Raw genomic sequence first — 19,985 nt, 5'->3', positions numbered from 1 at the left:
AAATTTTAAAAAAAAATCCCTTTTAGACCTAGGGAACTTATGAAGTTGTTACTACCTCCTCCCATAGATGTTGTCTGGCCTGCTGAGTTCTGCCAGCATTTTGTGTTTTTTATTTATTTCCAGCATCTGCAGATTCACTCGTGTGAACTTATGAAGCCTTTTTTACTTTAACCTCACGAGATCCTGTTCCAACTTTCAGTGTAGGCGGATTAGATGTGGGATTCCTCTATCTGTCCCCTCCACCAACAACTCTTGAGTCTTCCACCTACCCCATGTTCAGGAAAGTCAGGGCCTACTGCCTAACTCCTGTGGTAAATATATCTTCAAAATGTATCAGTAAGATACTGATAAGATACTGATAAGTAAGTCCAAATTAAATAAATGCTTCATTGTCCAAAAGTGGATTAATCAGTCCATGAAGTGTTCAAAGATTGTTAGAAAGCAATGGGCTATTAAAAATTCCATGTTGATGGTATTTGGTTCAGGTAAATACATTAAATTTGTCCTAATACTGTGGTGTGTCTGAGCCCCAAACTTAGAACATCAACGCACAGAGACAACGCCGTCTGGTCTATTCCGTCTTTTGTGCTCCGCACATGCCTCCTCCAATCCCACTCCAGTAACACCATCACCAAATCCTTTTCCCCTCAGATCTTAATCAAATTTCTCCCTAATTTATCTATGCTCTTTATTCCAACAAACCCTTGTGGTTAGGAATTCTACATTCAAACCACCCCATGGATAAATGTGTTTTTCTTGAACTCTCTGTTAGATTTATTGGTGACATGTTTATGGCTTCCAATCATAGTGTCTGCCACATGGAAACATAATTGATTCAAAGTTCCTTCCCCAGTCTGTAGTGCTTAATGTACTGTATAGTAGCTTCAAAGTGTTGAGCTCTTCTGCAAAATCTATTGAATTGATTTCAGTGGAATGTATTGTGAAGGCATTGGCACTGCTATTCCATGTAATTTGTAGTCTAACCAAGAATGAATTTTTGGCTCTTTTCTGTATCAAATATTTCTACCCCTTTGATAAGACTTAAATTTATTTAAATAACACTATTCATAATTGACCGACAATGTGATTGTTTAAGTGTGCTGGTTTGAATAAAGAGGTACTCAAGACAAATGAGGTTCCCTACTGCCAGTGTTACTGGGAAAATTACTTCTTAAGTGTTGAAGAATCTGCAATGCAACAATACAATTAATTATACTCAGTTGTTGGTCTTTAAATGTTTCTGGTTAAGTTGTTGCCAAATAAGCAGATACTAATTATTTAATTAGTATCTTCAGTTCTTCTCCATTTTTTACCAGTTCAGTAGATCTCTTCTGGTTATGCAGACCGAAGTATAGAAAATATTAGTCTCTCTCTTGGAATTTCTATGACATTTTACAATCAGCCTTCCTCTCCTCATTGCCTTCCACTCTTGTCTTCTTTCAATGCTCTGTCCAATTCTCCCATTATTCCTATTACATGATTTGATCTTTCTGCTGTTAACTTATTTCTCAAGAATGTCTCTCCCTTTTAGGTACATTTCATGTTCTCATCCCTGTGCACGTCTCCTACTTTATCAATTGTTTGATTCCCATATGTTAACTTTATGACTTTGTATGGAAAAGACTTAGGTTTTCACAAATTTGACTTATAGATCCATAAAATCTCTGTTTATGCCTGCTTTGGCTCAATCTATGCTCATCCTCCAGTGTGTTCTCATTCCCATTATGATTAAGACTATGGCACTTGAGCAAGCAAGCTCCAGAATAAAAGAGAGCAGAATTTTAAAGCAAGTCTATATCAGGGAACGAAATACTAATTAGAATACCACCTTCAAGATATGAAGGAAAATTGATTTAAAAGAATGATAGACAACATATAAGAAGCTATTCCCAATGGCAGGAAAATATGTAAGTGAAGATGATAGAAGAAATAATTACCAAAAGGTGTCAGGGAAGATGAGAATTATTTTTTCACTTTCTGTAATTAGTTTATTATCTCAAAGGATGAAGGATGCAGATTTGATAATAACTTCCAAAAAGGTAATATCAGATGTCGGAAGGAGCAGGACAGTGAGGCATTTTGGAAGAATGGTACAAGCAAGGTAGGCCAAATAGCCATATAGTATATGGCACTGGCTGCTAGAGAGAAGCTCAGCCAGCAGCAAGGTTGAGAAAACAATGAAAACCGTGCCTTGGAAAGAGGGATAGAAGGGAGAGGAGTGATGGTCAAGTATGACAATCAATAGAGGAGAATCTGGAACATACCATAGACCATAAGATACAGGAGCAGAATTAGGCCATTTGGCCCATCGAGTCTGCTCCGCTATTTCATCATGGCTGATCCAATTTTCCTCTCAACCCCAATCTCCTGCCTTCCCCCTCTATCCCTTAATGCCCTGACCAATCAAGATTCTATCAGCCTCTGCCTTAACTATACATAAAGACTTGGCCTCCACAAATCCTTGTGGTAAAGAATTCCACAGATTCACTACTCTCTGGCTAAAGAAATCCCTTCTCATCTCCATTTTAAAAGGACACCCTTCTATTCTGAGGCTGTGTCCTCTGGTCTTAGGCTCTCTCACATCCTCTCCACAAGTTCCTTTGCACCTCAGCTTTTTGTATTTTCTCTCCATTTAGAAGATAATCAACTCTTTAATTTATTTTACCAAAGTGCATGGCCATACACTTCCTGACAGTATTCCATCTGCCATTTCTTTGCCCCTCTTAATCTGTCTAAGTCCTTCTGTAGCCTCTTTACTTCCTCAAAACTACCTGTCCCTCCACCTATCTTCATATCCATCAATTTCATCATCCAAATCATTGACATATTATATATAAAGAATCAGTCCCAACGCAGACCCCTGTGGAACACCACTAGTCACCAGCAGGCAACTAGAAAAGTCTCCCTTTATTCCCATGTTTTGCCTCTTGCCAATCAGCCACTGCTTTAGCTATGCTAGAATCTTTCCTGTAATACCATGGGTTCAAATCTTGTTAAGCAGCCTCATTTGTGGCACCTTGTCAAAGACCTTCTGAAAATCCAAGTACACAACATCAACCAACTCTCCTTTGTTGATCCTGCTTATTATTTCTTCAAAGAATTCCAATAAATTTGTCAGGCAAAATTTTCCCTTGAGGAAACCATGCTGACTATGTCCTATTTTATAATGTGCCTCCAAGTACCCTGAGACCTCATACTTAATAATCGACTCCAACATCTTCCCAACCAGTGAGGTCAGGCTAATTGGCCTATAGTTTCCTTTCTTCTGTCTCTCTCCCTTCTTGAAGAGTAGAATGATGTTTGAAATTTTTAGGTCTTCCAGAACCAATCCAGAATCTAGTGATTCGTGAAAGATCATTAATAATGGCTCCACAATCTCTTCAGCAGCCTCTTTCAGAACCCTGAGGTGTACACCATCTGGTCCAGATGACTTATCTACCTTCATACCTTTCAGTTTCCTAAGAACCTTCTCTCTAGTTATGGTAACTTCACAAGTGTCATAACCCCTGACCCCTGGAACTTCCATTATAGTGCAAGTGTCTTCCACAGTGAAGAATGATGCAAAATACTTATTTAGTTGGTGCGCCATTTCATTGTCCCCCATCACTACCTCTCCAAGGTCATTTACCAGGAGTCCAATATCCACCTTCACCTCTCTTTTACACTGTATGGATCTGAAGAATCTTTTGGTATCCTCTAATATTATTACCTAGCTTACTTTCATATTTGATATTTACCTTGTTAAAGACTTTTTAGTTACCTTCTGTTGGTTTTTTAAAGTTTCCCAATCCTTTAATTTCCCACTAATTTTTGCTCTTTGCAACCTACAGCTCCATCCACAACTCCTCCAATCTTCGTGTCATCCGCAAACTTACTCACGTATCTTTCTGCCTCTACATCCAGGTCATTTATAAAAATCACAAATAGCAGGGGTCTCAGGACAGATCCCTGCAGCACTCCACTAGTCACCGACCTCCAGGCAGAATACTTTCCTTCCACAACTACCCTCTGCTTTCTTCCTTTAAGCCAATTTTTTATCCAAACAGCCAATTATTGCAATTCCTTATCTGCATCCACAGTGATCAGACTGTAAAACCATAAGACATACGACTAGAATTAGGTCATTTAGCCCATTGAGTCTGCTCCGTCATTCTATCATGGCTGATCCCAGATCCCACTCAACCCCATACACCTGTCTTCTCACATATCCTTTGATGTCCTGACCGATCAGGAAACAATCAGCTTCCACCTTAAATATCCCCATGGATTTGGCCTCCACCGCAATCTGTGCCAGAGCATTCCACAGATTTACTACTCTCTGGCTAAAAAATCCTTCTTATCTCTGTTTTAAAGGGTCACCCCTCAATTTTGAGGCCATGCCCTCTAGTACTGCATATCTCCACCATAGGAAACATCCTTTCCATCTCAACCCTATCTAGTCCTTTCAATATTCAGTAGTTTTCAATGAGATTCCACCCCCCCGCCCCCCCCCCCCGGCATTCTTCTAAATTCCAGTGACTACAGGCCCAAAGCTGCCAAACACTCTTCATGTGTTAACCCCTTCATTCCCAGAATCATCTTTGTGAACCTCCTCTGAACTCTCTCTAACAACTACACATTCCTTCTGAGATATTGAGATATGGGGCCCAATTCTGCTGACAATACTCCAAGTGCGACCTGACCAGTTCATTATAAAGTATCAGCATTATCTCCTTGCTTTTATATTGCCAACATTGCATTTGCCTTTTTTACCACAGGCCCAACCTGTAAATTAACCTTCTCGGAGTCTTGCACAAGGACTCCTAAGTCCCCCTGCACCTCTGATGTTTGAACCTTCTCCCCATTTAGATAATAGTTTGCACTATTGTTCCTTTTACCAAAATACATGATTGTACATTTCCCATTACTGTATTCCATCAGCAACCTTTTTACCCATTCTTCCAATTTGTCTAAGTACTACTGTAATCACAATGCTTCCTCAGCACTACCTACCCCTCCAGCTATCTTTGTATCATCCGCAAAATTTGCCACAAAGCCATCAATTCCATTATCCAAATCATTGACAAACAATGTGAAAAGCAGTGGTCCCAATAGTGACTCCTGAGGAACACTGCTAGTCACCGGCAGCCAACCAGAAAAGGCCACTTCCAACCTTCTGACACCTTCTGACCTTCTTTCTAATAATTTGATTTCATTTTTTACCAACAGAGCATCATGCCTTCCTGCCTGACCTTTCAATACAATGTGTATCCTTGGATATTAAGCTCCACAGCTATAATCTTCTTTCAGCCATGATTCGGTGATGCCTACAACCCTCCAGTCTGCAGCTGTGCTGCAGGTTCATCGACCTTCAACCTATTTTGCCCTATCAACAGCCTCTCCTCACTACACATTGCCTCTGGTGTAAAGCAGCAACCTCATCTTCAGCACTATTATCCACCTTTCCTACGATACTTCTTGCACTGAAATATACGCAGCTCAGGACACTAGTCGCACCACGCTCACTATTGATTCCTGACTTTGTCTGAGGTCTTACCGACATCTGCCTCACAACCTCTCCACTAACTGTTCTGGCACTCTAGTTCCCAGCCCTCTGCATTTCCACCATGCAGCACTAACAAACCTTCCCACTAGGATGTTAATCCCACTCCAGTTCAGGTGCAAACTGTCCCTTTTGTACAAGTCCCACCTTCCCTGGAAGAGAGCTCAATGATCCAAAAAATCTTGTACCCTCCCTCCTTAGCCACATATTAAACTGTATAATCTTCCTAGCTCTGGCCTCACTAGCAAGTGGCACGGGTAGCAATCCTGAGATCACAACCCTGGGTGTCCTGCCCTTTAACTTAGTACCTGCCTTCCTGAACCCCCCTGTGCAGAACCTTGTCTCTCACCCTACCCATGTCACTGGTACCTACATGGACAGGACTTCTGGCTGTTCACACTCCCACTTAAGAATGCTGAAGACTCAATCTGTGATATCCTGGAGCCTGGCATCTGGGAGGCAACATACCATCCAGGAAACTCGTTCTCACCCACAGAACCTCCTGTCCATTCCCCTAACTAATGAATCCCCTATCATCACAGTATGTCTTTTCTTCCCCCTTTCCTTCTGAGTCACAGAGGCAGACTCAATGCCAGAGGCTCAACCACTGTGACTTTCCTCTGTTAGATCATTCCCCCCCCCCCAGTGGTATCCAATGTGATACACCTTTTGTTGAGGGGAATGGCCACAGGGGTACTCTGCCATGGCACCTTAACCCCTTTCCCATTCCTGACTGTCACCCAGTTTCCTGTGCCCTGCACCTTGGGTGTAACTATCTCTCTATATGTCATATTTATCACCTCTTCAGCCTCCCGAATGACCCAGAGTTCATCCAGTTCCAGCTCCAACTCCTTAACGCAGTTTGCTAGAAGCTGCAGCTGGATGCACTTCTCACAATTGTAGATGTCTGGAACACTGGAGGTCTCCCTGCCTTCCCACATCCTGTGAGAGGAGCATTCAACTATCCTGCCTGGCATCTCCGCTATCCATGCTGAGCTAGGATAGATGGCTGAAATGGCAGAGCAGTCTTGATGGGCCGAATGGCTTGATCATACTCCAGTGTCTTATGGTCCAAGAGAATCAAACATTGGAAGTGATCTTGTGCAGCTGCTAAAATATAAATGGATTACTAATTGGTGATGAATCTCTGAGAAGTCTGCCATAATTCCCCTTCCCAGCAGTCTCCTATCCCTTCTAAATATCAATTAAGAATGTTGCTGTTCTTCCTCTTACGTCCATTCTTTTCTGTTTTGCCCCCTGTCACATTTCTGTGGAGCAATTGCCCTGTCATCAGTTGCATGAGATCACTGTTGGTGGATCGGAGAGATCCCCTGATTCTGGCAAACACACTGGAAGGGGAAGTCTACATTAAAAAGGTTGCAAAGTCTTTTTAGGCAACTTTCTTTTAAGTTTTTCATCACTAAATAAAAAGAATTCAAGCCACTATAATGTCTATTATGCTGAATTTGGGACAAATAATTGTACCATTTTCACCAATAACAATTTGAACCCTCTTCATTCCATTAATATTAATAAAGTATCAGAAGTTTTAAGTTCATGGCATCTTCACAGTGATGGGAAGTTCTGACAAAACCACATTAAAGGAGTAACATAGTTAGCAAGCTCGGGCCTGAAAGTTTATCGAAGCAGCAGGGCCCAGGTCCAAGAGCCAGGAACGAGATGATGTTTGGCTGATTTAAGCACTGGGCCAGATCGAAAAAGTCAGGATGTCAGGTCAAGGTGAGCGACAGGCTGGTGTTCAGCTCACTTCTTGGTGAAGTTTACTCATCTCTGCGCTGAACTGAGGCCGTGGCCTGCAAACTAATGGGCTCCCGGCCTGGCTGCCATGATGACTGGCTTCACAGCTATGAACTGACTTTTGTGAACTTCAATTCTGAATGTTGTTTGCTTGCTTTTTATTGTTCTTTGTACAATTTGTTCTTTTTAGGTGCATATTGGGTGTTTGATGGTCTTTTTTTAATGGGTTCTGTTTGGGTTTCTTTGTATTGTGGCTGCCTGTAGGGAGATGAATCTCAAGGTGTATAGAGTATACATACCTGATAGGGAATGTACATTGAACTTTGAACTTTTGAACTATGAGCTGTCCTCACTTTATTGAGCACTGCTAGGCAGCTGAAGCCAAGGCCAAGCAGGCATTTCCATGAATCACCCTCCAAAGATTCTTCCAGCCATTTGTACTTGAAAATTACAAATAGGTTCCTCGAACAACATCTCAACTCAATAACTAATGCCTTTGCACGTTTTGACATAGTGTCATTGGATGCCTATGTAAGCTGACTCCTTTCCTCCGCATCTTTCTCCATTCTCAGCACCCCATCTGATTCTATTTGAGTATTACAGGAACTGCTGCTTTCTCCCTGCCTACCACCATCTACCACCTCATCATCAATTCCCAGTGCACCGCCCCCCCCCAACAAATCAATAAATACCTGTCTCTGTTTTTGACATTGAGTGATAGGTTCAGCGGTGGCTGGTGAGATTGGTTTGAGGGAGACATGAGTAGCAATAGGCAGTGGTGAATAATCACCTCATTGTGCGTTCGCAGGCTTGCACTCTGGCACGTAGGAATGCTGAGGTGTTTCTGAAGTACATCCACAGAAACAACGTGAGCACGCCTGGAGTGGCTGCTCACATGAGAGGCCCCGAGCAGCAAGTTAAAGGTAGGACCGGATTTCGATACAACGAATGGGTCATTTCTAATCTGCAAGTATCATTTCAGAAAATAGTTTCCATTTTGAGCACAGTTGCCATTGCAATTGTTTGGCGCCAAAGGAATAATAATATTTGTGTTCATTTTGATTCATAAACATTATAGTTTTGGCTTCGCATTCTACATGTACTGTGTCTTTTAATTTTCTAATCTTAATTATGATGAAGACCTGTTGTTGAAAACTGTCCAGTTAAATGTTTTCACCTGGAAATGTATGATTAGAGGAATTTTTGATCCACCCTGCAATACCTTACATTTTCAGAAAATGTCAACCTCTAAATTACTTGATCTCTGCCTCTGAATTTCCAGATGGTAACTCCTCCTGCCTCACTCTATTGAGGTTGCTTCGTTTTAAGTGTTCTCAGCATTTGAAAGCATTTAGTGCCGCAGCCTGTCAGAATCTGAGAATAAAACAGTGTTTTTGTTTGCTTGTGCAGCTATTCTGAGTGAGTTGCTGCAGAGGGAGAACAGAGTCCTTCACTTCTGGACGATGAAAAAGAGGAGGTTAGATGAATGCCAACAGTACGTGGTGTTCGAAAGAAGTGCCAAACAGGTATGTGTATTCAACCCATTTTGATCTCATCCTTCATCGTTGTTATTCAATGATTGGTGTTCCATTAAAATCTTAGTAAAACTTTTGTATTCTTTTAAATCCACTCCAGCAATACTTCCATCTCAGAATATAAAAACTGCTTTGCATATCCTAACTTTGATGAGATCAGTCGTAATTGAGGTATATAGATGGAAAACCATAATCTAGGAATAAAGTCCCTGTGTACTCCTAGAAACACCACCGAAGCATTTTTAACTTGCATATTGTTGTATGTAAATATCAAATCATGTCTAAGGAAATGGGAGGACTTGTTATAAAAAGCTGCAAAGTTCAACACAGTGCTTCGCACACAGGAGTGTGCTTTGTGCTTTCTGTAATTCCATTTTCCCATTTGATTCTGTATAACTCCGATTTTATTTTGCAGTGTAATGGTTGATAGGAGGATTACATAGACAATGCAATACTGCGCTTAGGAAGAGAATATTGTAGTTTTAAGTAGGACATTCAAGTTAATGCTGTTCCTCCTAAACCCAACAGGCTTTGGACTGGATCCAAGAAACAGGCGAATATTATCTTTCCACCCACACCTCTGCTGGGGAAACTACAAAAGAAACTCAGGATCTTATGAAAGAATATAGTGAATTCAGGATTTCTGCCAAGGTAAGAATAAATAAATTGTTCCTCCTGGTAACTGTCAGGATTTTCCACTTATATAACTGCCAGTTTTCAGCTATGTAACCAGGAAAAGGTCAGGGGCACTGTGCAGAGAAAGAAGACCTGAACTTCTTTTCAGGCAATCACTGGTCTTGGTGCTGCCGTCCTGAATTCTTCTTAACTGGGAAATTCCAAAAGACCTATTGATTTCTTTGGGAAAAATATCTGAGGACAGAAGTAGAATTATGAAGTACTTCGTTTATTGACTTTGTTCAGTTGATTTAAATGTTCTTAATTATTCTTGCTTTTCAAGTGTTTATAAGATTGACTTCAGTTTTCATAGTTTTCAATAATTTTTGAATGTGCATGTCAAAAGCCTATCTGGCTGTCAAAGCATTCCTGAGGACAGCATCCAACAGCATTGAACAAGAGTTTGTCTATTAATTGCCAGTCTATTTCTTGGAGGGAGAGTGCACCCAGGGATCCACTCCAAGCGGACTTCATGGCAGGTAAAAGGAAAGCTCAGACAGTTTGCCAATCCACAGGAAAAGTCTGGGCCAGCAATTTTTCAACATCTTCACCAGCAGATATTTCAAAATGGATTATAATCCATATTTGATCAAGTTGATAGAACAAATGCCCAGATTTTTACATTGATAGAGTGTGCTGATAAACATTTTGTTAGTTTCCTTGAATCTTTCTGTTTTCAGGAGACACTTAAAGCTTCAGTTGTTGGAATGTAATTTAACTTTCTGTAGTTTTTAGGGAAGTTTTATGATTTTGATTAAAAAAGGGAATAAGCATTATGTTGTCCAAAGTAGCCCCCCCAAAAAAAGAACTTATTACAATAATCCACTAATACACTAAAATTGAATGTTTGAGTCATTATGCCAGAATGCTCTCTGTAATGCTGCCTTAAATTTTAAAAAAGTAGTAAAATCATTTCACAATGACATACCTTTTAGATGTGTTTTCCATCAGAGTATTTTTTAATTGGTTTCCAATTTTATGTGCAACCTCATGACACAAAACTGGGAAAAATAATAAATTTTTGGAAGCACCAACAGATAGCATTTGCAGAAACTCCAATCCTTCCCCTTTCTGGTTTCCCTCTCACCCCTTCCCTTCTCCTCACCTGCCCATCACCTCCTTCTGTTCCCTTTCTTTCATGGCCCACCGCCCTGTTCCATCAGATTCCTTTTTCTTCAGCCATTTACCTCTCCCAACTATCATTTTTCAGGTTCTTACTTGATCCTCCCTCCCCACTACCCACCTTCACCCTCATTTGGTTTCACCCATCACCTGCCAGCTTGTACTCCTTCCCTTCTCCCACCTTCTTGTTCTGGTTTCTCCCCCCTTGCTTTCCCATCTTGATGAAGCGTCTCGGCCCGAAATGCCAGCTGTTTATTCCCTTCCATAGATTCTGCCTGACTTGTTGAGTTCCTCCAGCACTTTGTGTGTTACACCAATAATCTAGTAGTTTTATCTTTTTTCACTCTGAATTCAATTGATTTTTATCAGTTGAATTGTTTTAGACACTCCATCTGCTAATTGCCAACATTCCAAAAGATTTTAAAATTATTAAAAATGAAGTATAGAATTTAAAGTTTTATTTACTTTTGTTTCAGAAATAAGATCCATTAAAACACTTAAGCCACTTTAAGGCAATTAGAGACATTAGGGAAAAGGTAACTGACCTTTTCCTTTACTTGCATTCTATTGCCCTTCAGCAGCCCCCCTGCCCCCCCCCCCCCCCACCGTTGAATGCAATTTAATCACAGACCTTGCACTGTGTCATCTGGCACACGTTCTGTAGGCTGGTCACCCCAGCAACGAGCTGCCTGATTCAATGCTTCGAGTTTCTCCATTTGTTCATGGTTCCATTATTTCACTCTGCATCCATTGAAGTGCCACATTTCCAATTAATTGGTCAACTGCTGGAGACCAGACATGGCTTTGGCGATTTTTCTGTACACCATCCCCTATTTTACTTCAATACAGTGCTTTCTGTGGTAACATTAATCCTTTTATTATATCAGGATCTTAATTTCCAGTTTTAACTTGCTGAAAGTTACAGTTTCAATGTTCTGATCATTTTTACTTCAGCCTTACTGAGGGCATGTACATTGAACAAGCTTAAAGTTGTGGTGTGTTTTCAGGTAATTGTAATATTATGTGTATGGTCCACATCATTCTCATAATATAACAATTCTCCACAATTCATATCTTGGAATGGGCAGAGATCAATATTTTCTCTCATTCATTGATTCTTTGCACCAACCCTTGCCATTGTATAGCTGCTTATTTTTTCTGGATTCAAGATTCAAAATTCAGAAGCACCTGTCTGATAATGATCCCCAGCTTATGTGGCTGGGCATCAAGGCTATTACTGACCACACGAGGAAAAACAGTGTTGTCTGCACCAGTGACGCCTCCCTCCCTGATGCTCTAAACAACTTTTATACATGTTTCAAGCTGTGCAACACGATGACAGCCACAAAAGCTTAACCCCTCCCAGATGAGCAGCCACTGTCTGTAACATCAGCAGATGTGAGAAGGACTCTGCAGAGAGTTAACACCAATAGCAGCTGGACTAGCCACCCCTGGGTGAGTACTCAGGGAGTGTCACACCAGCTCACTGATGTCTTCACGGACATCTTCAACACTTCATTCATTCAGGCTGTTGTCCCCACATGCTTCAAATCCGCCACCATCATCCCTGTACCAAAGAACTCTACACTTTCAGGACAAAATGACTACCGCGCAGTGGCACTTACGCCAATCACCATGAAGTGCTTAGAACGGCTGATAATGGCACTTATCAAAAACTCCATTCCCGCTACACAGGACACTCGCTGACAGAGCCACCCTACGACAAATGCCATAGCACCTGCCATTCCCCTGGCCCTGACAATCCTCATCTACAGCCTCGCATCACTTTATAGACATACAATCCATCTATGTACATAAGCTATCTTATGTATTTATATTTACTGTGTGTGTGGTTTTTTATTATTATTATTATTATTGTGTTCTTTATCTTTTGTGTTTTTTATGCTGCAATGGATCTGGAGTAACAATTATGTTGTTCTCTTTACACTTGTGTGCAAGAAATGCCATTAAACAATCTTGAAACTTTTTTTTTAACATCCCTTGGACACCTGTTGTTCCATGGGAGTCACAATGTATTAGATCAATTGTCATTCTTGCATTTAAATACTCTTGAATATTATAAATGGCATTAGCAGCTATGAAGTAAATTTAAACTATGGAATCAGTTGAGTGAAACAAACTTGATAGACATACCGATAGACTTCTACTTCTGTACAAACATGGAGTCTCCAAGGTGACCTTTTCATCTGATTAGCATGGGAACAGCTGCAGTATTTTTGAACCTAATTTTCCTTTTCTAACTGAAGACTGTATGTGTGCCCGTGTGTGTGAACAAAATCAGGAACCAATAGAGAAGGAAATGCTGGGAGAACTCAGCAGGTCAGAATCGTCTAATGAGAGAAATACAGCTGACATATTCTGATGAAAGGTCACTGACTTGAAATGTAAATTCTCTTCCTCCCTCCACAATTGCTGCCTGACCTAATTCACATCTTTAACATCTCCGCTACTTTGTTCTTTTATTAACAGGTAAAGATTTTCTCACTTCAAGTATAATGGGTATTATTTATTTAGATAACTTGGATACGTTTTACACAGTCCCCCTGCTGCCTACCCACAGCATCCATCACAGGCTCTGCATGTGCGTTTTATCATAGCAGAAAGGGACAGTAGAATGCAAATTAATCCTATTAGATGTATTCCACATTACAGAGGTGACTCCAGTTCAAAAGTTCAATATATGTAGATGCAGGCGTGATACCATATAAATGTAGGTTTCGTTTTCCTTTTTTTTCAGTTTTCTGGTGTTGGCAGTATCTTACACCATTTTATGTGTTATGGAATTTAGTTTAATCACCATAAATCAATGCCACATTTCACAGTCAGCGAAGTACTGGTCAGACAATTTCATGTGGCTGACATTCAGTGTATACCCACAACTAGCAAATTGGTAAATCAGTTTTTATTGTCACATGTACCAAAGTGCAGTGAAAAACTGGACTTGCATACTCTCCATACAGATCTTTTCATTACAGGCGTAAAAAGGTAAAAGCAGAATGAAATGTTACAGAGAAATTGCAAGGTCAGGAAACTGTTTTAACATACATGGGAAATATTATAACAGCAGGGTAGAAGCTGTCCTTGAGCTTGGGGGTACATGCTTTCAGGCTTTTCGATCTTCCGTCAGATGGGAAATGGGAGAAGAGAGAATGCCCAGGATGGGTGGGATCTTTGATCACAGTATATTGGACATTTTACTGAACCAGAGAGAAGTGTAGACAGACTCAATGGAGGGGAGGCTGATTTCCATGTGCTGAACCGTGTGGAGCATTGATGAGTTTTCTTTGCTGTTTCATCTATGTGGATGAACCAGGACAGATCATCGATATTGGTGATGTTCACTCCTATAAACTTGAAGCTCTCAGCTCACTTGACCTCAGCACTGTTAATGTAAAAAGGAACTTTTGCACCACCTTTCTTCCTGAAGTCAACGACCAGCTCTTTTGTTTAGTTGACTGTGGTAAATCATGTATATAGGTAAATCATGTCTGGACATACCTGGATACACCCCTCTGCTGACTGCTCCTGTGGCTCCTCCCACAGACCCCTGGATAAAGGCGATTGTGTCACTGCTCCTCCCACAGTCCAGGACAGTCATACAGCATGGACGTGGTCCATTTTACTGCTAATAAAAGCCTTTCAGTATTTACTCTACTTCCAGTCTTTTGGAGTAATTGATAATGCATCATTGACACGGAGGGAAATTTTGTTATCATGACACATGTCGCTAGGCCCTCTATCTCTCTATCTCCTTTTTGTACTCTGACTTATTGTTATTAGAGATACAGCCCACTACCATGGTATCATCTGCAAACTTGTGGATAGGGAACTGGAAACTTGCAAATAGAAGATCTGTTCAAGATCTAAGGACATCACCATGAACACTATCCGGGCCAGATGCTTTCCACAAGCTCACTCCCCGGAAGACTGTTCAACTGTGACTCTATTTCAAGTGCTTTGGGGGTTGTCAGGGAGTTTGGTGGCATTCCAGTCCACTTCTGTTCAAAGGTTGCATAGAATGTGTTAAGATAATCAGGAAGGGACGTTCTGTTGGTGATGCTGCCCGATTCTGTTTGCATTACAGCTTGTAAATTGTCACAACTTGTGGCTGGTTTGGGGCTCAGGTTTGGACTGGAATTCTCTCTTGTATCTCTGATAGCTTTACAAAGGCTCTACTTTGATTTCTCATATAGGTCAGGGGTCATCTGATTTGAATCCCACAGTCCTAGACTTCAGTAGGGAATTGCCTGAAATTAAGAGATGGTTAATTTTCCCTTGATTGTCAAGAACAGCTAAAATAGCTTGCTGAAGTAATTTCTTCACTATGTCAAATACTTGCGTTTTTATTAAGCATGTTGTCTAAGTATATGAGAGTAAAGTCTCGAGATTTTCTGTGTTTTAGTCCAATTATATTTACCCAAAATGATGTTGTACAACTGAACATCAAGACACTATGTGCACCATGTAAGCAAATAATTGCAGTACTTACCATTGCCACAGGATGGTACTGTAAGAGTGCATTTTCAACAGAATGGTATGCATATTAAGATTATGGTAATCATTTCAGAGATAAGAATTTTCTTTATTCCCCGTTTCTATCAGTTCTGCTTTTGCTGAGTGGTGTGGGTGTGATTCCTGGGACCTGATCTCCTTGCCAGTCATTTCTGTCCTGTTTTCCTTTACAGTGATGGCAGATCAGATTGGGCCTCTCCGGTCTGATTCCCATGTAGCCTCTTTGCTAATGCAGCGTTGCCAGTGTTGTGACTCTCTTTTGCTTCTTGAGTGACTACTGGGTCGCTGGTCTGCACTGTAAATCACTACTGGCTACTTGGCTGACCTCATTCAGTCAGGCATACCTGCTAAAAGCTTAAGCCCTGCTTTGACGTGTTTACCTGGTTCACTGATTTTGTGATGACGTGCACTCTGAGAGTGTCTGCTGTTTCTCAGAACCCCAGAGGTAAAGCAGTTTCATGAAGTCACACAGTATGGAAATAGGCTTTTCAGCCCAACGGGTGCATGCTGACCATGATGTCCCACCCAAGCTAGTCCCATTTCCTAGCATGTGACCCATAACCTTCTAAACTTTCCCATCTATCTTGTCTAACTGTCTTTCAAGAGTAGTTATTGAATTCCGGCAGTCGATTCCGCATAGATACCACCCTTTTTGTAAAAAGTTGCCCCTCAAATTCCCCTTAAATCTTTCCCCTCTCTTCTTAAACTTATGCCCTCTGGTTCTAGAAACACTGACTCTAGGGGAAAAGACTCAATGTATCCATCCTATATATGCCCCCCATGATTTTATATTAGATCACCTCTCAGCTTCCTGTGTTTTAAGGAATAAAGTCCAAGCCTGTCCAACCTCTCCCTATAACCCTCAAGTCCTGGCAGCATCTGTGTAAATGTTTCCAGTTTAATAACATTTTTCCTGTAGCAGCGCAATTAAAACTGAACAGGATTTTCCAAGTGCATCCTCACCAGTGTCATGTATAACCACACCATGATCTCCCAACTTTTATACTCAATGCCCTGACTTTTGAAAGCCAGATTGCCAAAATCCTTCTTCGTTACCCTGTCTGCCTGTGACTCAACTTTCAGTAACCAGTTACTTGTACTCCAAGGCCCATCTATTCTACAATGCACCCCAGGGCACTGCCATTCACTGTGAAAATTTTATCTGGATGTAACTTTCCAAACTGTTAACACCTCACTTTTTTTTTGTATTAAACTCCATTTGCCATTTTTTGGCCCACTTATTCAGCTGATTGAGATTCCCCTGAAATTTTTGACAACTTTCTTCATTGTCCACAGTACCACCTATTTCAGTGACATCTGCAGGCTCACTAACTATGCACTCCAATAATGGACCCAGCACTGACTCTAGGGGCAGACCAGTAGTCGTAGGGCTCCACTCCAAGGAACAACTTGCTATCATCAAACCATTGGGTATCAAATTAGCCAGTTTTCCCTGAATTCCATGTGATCTAACCTTCCAAAGCAGCTTACATGTGGAACCCTACCAAAGGCTTTACTGAAGTCCACATCTACCACTCTGCCCTCATCAACTTTCTTGGTTGCCTCATCAAAAAACTCAATTAAGTTTATAAGTCTTGGACTCCCATGCACAAAGCCATGTTGACTGTCTGTAATCAACCCCTATCTTTCCTGGCATACATCTATCTTTTCCCTCAGAATCCCCTCCAGCAAGGATGTTAGACTTAGTGACCTTTAGTTTCCAGGGCTTTCTTTGCTGCTGTTTGGAAATAAAGACTACTTTACAGTTAATTGCACCTCACCTGGGCTAACAATGATGCAAATATCCCAGCAGGTATCCTGCAATTTCTTCCCTCGTTTCCTACACCTGGTCAAGCCCTGGAGATTTGACTTTCTTTCAAGACATCCAGGTTTGCCTCTACTGTAATACAGACTGTACCTGAGACCTCACTGTTTACTTTCCCTGGTTTTGAGGTCTTCATGTATTTCTCCTCATTATAGAGTCATAGAAAAATACAGCACAAAAACAGGCCCTTTGGCCCATCTACTTCATGCCATACTATTTAAACTGCCTACTTCCATCGACCTGCACCAGGACTATGGTGCTCCATATCCCTATGTACCTATCCAAACTGCTCTTAAATATTGAAATGGATCTTGCATACACCACTTGCACTGGAAATTCATTCCATGAAAAACAGAGATGAAACATTCATTAAGTACCTTACCCATCTCTTGCGGCTGTACACAAAAGTGAACTCTTTGGTTGTTGTGGGGCCCTATTCCCTTCCTAGTTAGTCTTTTTCCCTGAATAAAATACCTTCAGATTTTCTTTAATCTTGTCTATCGAAGTTATCCCATGCCCCCTCTTTACCCTCCTGATCTCCTTCTCGAATACATTTCTGTATCCCTTGTACTCCTTCAGGGATTCACATGACCCCAGCTGTCTGTACCTGACCCATGTGTCCTTTGTTTTCCTGGCCAGGGACTTAATATCCCATCATTCATGCTAGCTACCCTCTTGATGATGTTCTGATAATACACCCTTCATTTCTCTGTCTTTCACAACTTTATGTTTCTGTTCCTTCTACTTTTCCTTTAGAGTCATAGTCATACCTCTATCAAATCACCTCTCAGTCTATCCTTTCCATATATCTCAGTCCTAATCTATTCAATCTAACCTTTCCATATATCTCAGGCCCTACAGAACCACCAACATCCTTGTAAATTTTCTCTGTACTCCTTCAATTGTATTTGCATATTTCCTGTAGGTAGGTGACCAAAACAGCACACAATACTTCAAATAAGGCCTCACCAATGTCTTATACAACTTCAACATAACATCCCATCTCTTGTATTCAATACTTTGATTTATGAAGGCCAAAGTGCAAAACATTTTCTTTATGATCCTTTATACCTGTGATACCACTTTCAATGAATTATGGATCTGTAATTTTATTTTTGGTTTATTCAATTTCCCCAGAAAAAACATTAATGTTACATCAAGACTAAAATCAGTAAAATTTTGTTCAGTGATGATATCAACAGTGGTGCGAGACCAGGTATAAATTCTCCACAATCGATTGAATTTTGGAATATGCTTGAGATACTAAATAGCTTATTATTTTATTCTATGGTTGTTCTTTTTAAATGAGGCGGTGGCCTGCAACTAACAGACTCCTGGATCGGCTGTGACTGGCTTCAAAGCTATGGACTCAAAAGCAAATGCATACTTTGATAATAAATGTACTTTGAACTTTGAATGCTTCTCCAATTACTTTTCAGTGTAAGGAAAATAGTATTAAAAGATGATAGCAACACTTTGAACAGCCTGAGTTCTGCATGCTGCCTAACATGGTGGTTTGTTCTCTGAGGCCTTCATTTTATGTGCTTCTGCCTCTGGTGAATCTACATTTTCAATGGGTCAGGTAGAATAGATTCCACCTTAGCTGCTAAGAACACAAGCAAAGTATTATTTTTTATTGCTTTGGATGGCAACTTAAAATGGTATTAAGCTGCTTTGAAATATTATGTTTTATGTTTCTGATATCTTTTACTAATAAATGAGGATGTGAGTCAGTTCTAAAGAGATGGTTAATAGATTATAATCCTAAAATGAAAGTTTGCAAATTGCAGAAGGGTCACAAAGGTAAATAAAAAATGTTCCATAACTAATCATCTAGTTCAGAGGGGCTCAAGAAGATGTATTCTTTCTGATTTGGAAGAACCAAAAGGTCTTCATCCATATTGATACAATGATTTCTCTCTACCCAGCAAACCAAGGAGAAGGTGAAACTCATCATTCAGCTTGCTGATAGTTTTGTGGAGAAGGGACATGCTCATGCCTGTGAAATTAAGAAATGGGTCACAGCTGTGGATAAACGCTATCGAGATTTCTCATTAAGAATGGGGAAATACAGATCCTTTCTGGAAAAGGGCCTTGGAATTACTTCAGAGGTATGCAAGAACACTTGACCACAATTATTGCATGAATAATGATGCGAGTACTTTGTTTAAGTGTCTGGCTCCATGCTTCAAAACATCCAGTGAATGGTAAAGCTCCCAGGCACAAAGTACATTATTTGTCAAAAATAACCCTCCATTATATGGAGGAATATAAGGTGGGGGGTTAATGGGAGGCAGGGTTTGAGGGTCAGCACAACATTGTGGGCCAAAGGGCCTGCAGTGTGCTGTACTATTCTATGTTTTATGTTCTATTACCACCACCGTGCTGTGAGTTTGTAAAATTGTCAATGTGTCGGAGAGCGCAAAACGCAGAAACAAATATCACTGTGATGATTGAACGCTCTAGTATCAATTGTTTGGTGACAATAAAGTATTTGTATTTGTGTCTATATGAGATTTCTGTCTGCCCCTCTGAAAAATTCAGAGGGGAGATATTAGAAAGATCATTCAAGGCCATGAATTTGACACAAATACTCATATCAGCCCCTCCGTTCTTTGCCATAAAATGGCACTTATTGATAAGGGCATTCATTGACAGTCAGTTTCACATAGCCTATAGTTACAAAGCTTCCAGATTGAATCTGCACTATTTTATTGTTAATAAGGGAAATTATGTCTAATAATGCAGCTCTTGGTTTGGTTTGTTTCTCCCAGGATAATAAAGATCTGGAACTAGATATCATTCCAGCAAGTCTCACTGATCCTGAGGTTAAACTTAGAGATGCAAACCATGAAGCCAATGAAGAAAAAAGAAAATCTGCAAGAAAGAAAGAGTAAGGATCAGGCTGTAGTTGTGCTATTGATTAATCTGTAGCTAAGTAAGATTCAAACACTGGATTTTATTGTTTACAGCACGTTTACCTGTGTAAAAGAAC

General features: G+C 40.6%; 1 protein-coding gene across 4 annotated transcripts in view; it reads left to right on the top strand.

Annotated features, from left to right (window-relative positions):
* LOC140728501 (kalirin) overlaps positions 1-19,985 on the top strand; it is a 723,603-nt gene that overhangs the window by 413,157 nt on the left and 290,461 nt on the right. For all 4 annotated transcript variants that reach the window (XM_073047309.1, XM_073047304.1, XM_073047303.1 and 1 more), the window contains exons 19-23: positions 8,109-8,223; positions 8,711-8,826; positions 9,364-9,486; positions 18,919-19,101; positions 19,765-19,883. In XM_073047309.1, coding sequence (XP_072903410.1) covers positions 8,109-8,223; positions 8,711-8,826; positions 9,364-9,486; positions 18,919-19,101; positions 19,765-19,883 — 656 coding nt within the window. The remainder of the gene's footprint in view (positions 1-8,108; positions 8,224-8,710; positions 8,827-9,363; positions 9,487-18,918; positions 19,102-19,764; positions 19,884-19,985) is intronic.

The sequence above is a fragment of the Hemitrygon akajei genome, chromosome 5 (assembly GCF_048418815.1).
Source record: "Hemitrygon akajei chromosome 5, sHemAka1.3, whole genome shotgun sequence".
NCBI lineage: Eukaryota > Metazoa > Chordata > Chondrichthyes > Myliobatiformes > Dasyatidae > Hemitrygon > Hemitrygon akajei.
The sequence above is the reverse complement of the archived record's forward strand: the minus strand, read 5'-3'. Positions and strand labels throughout refer to the sequence as shown.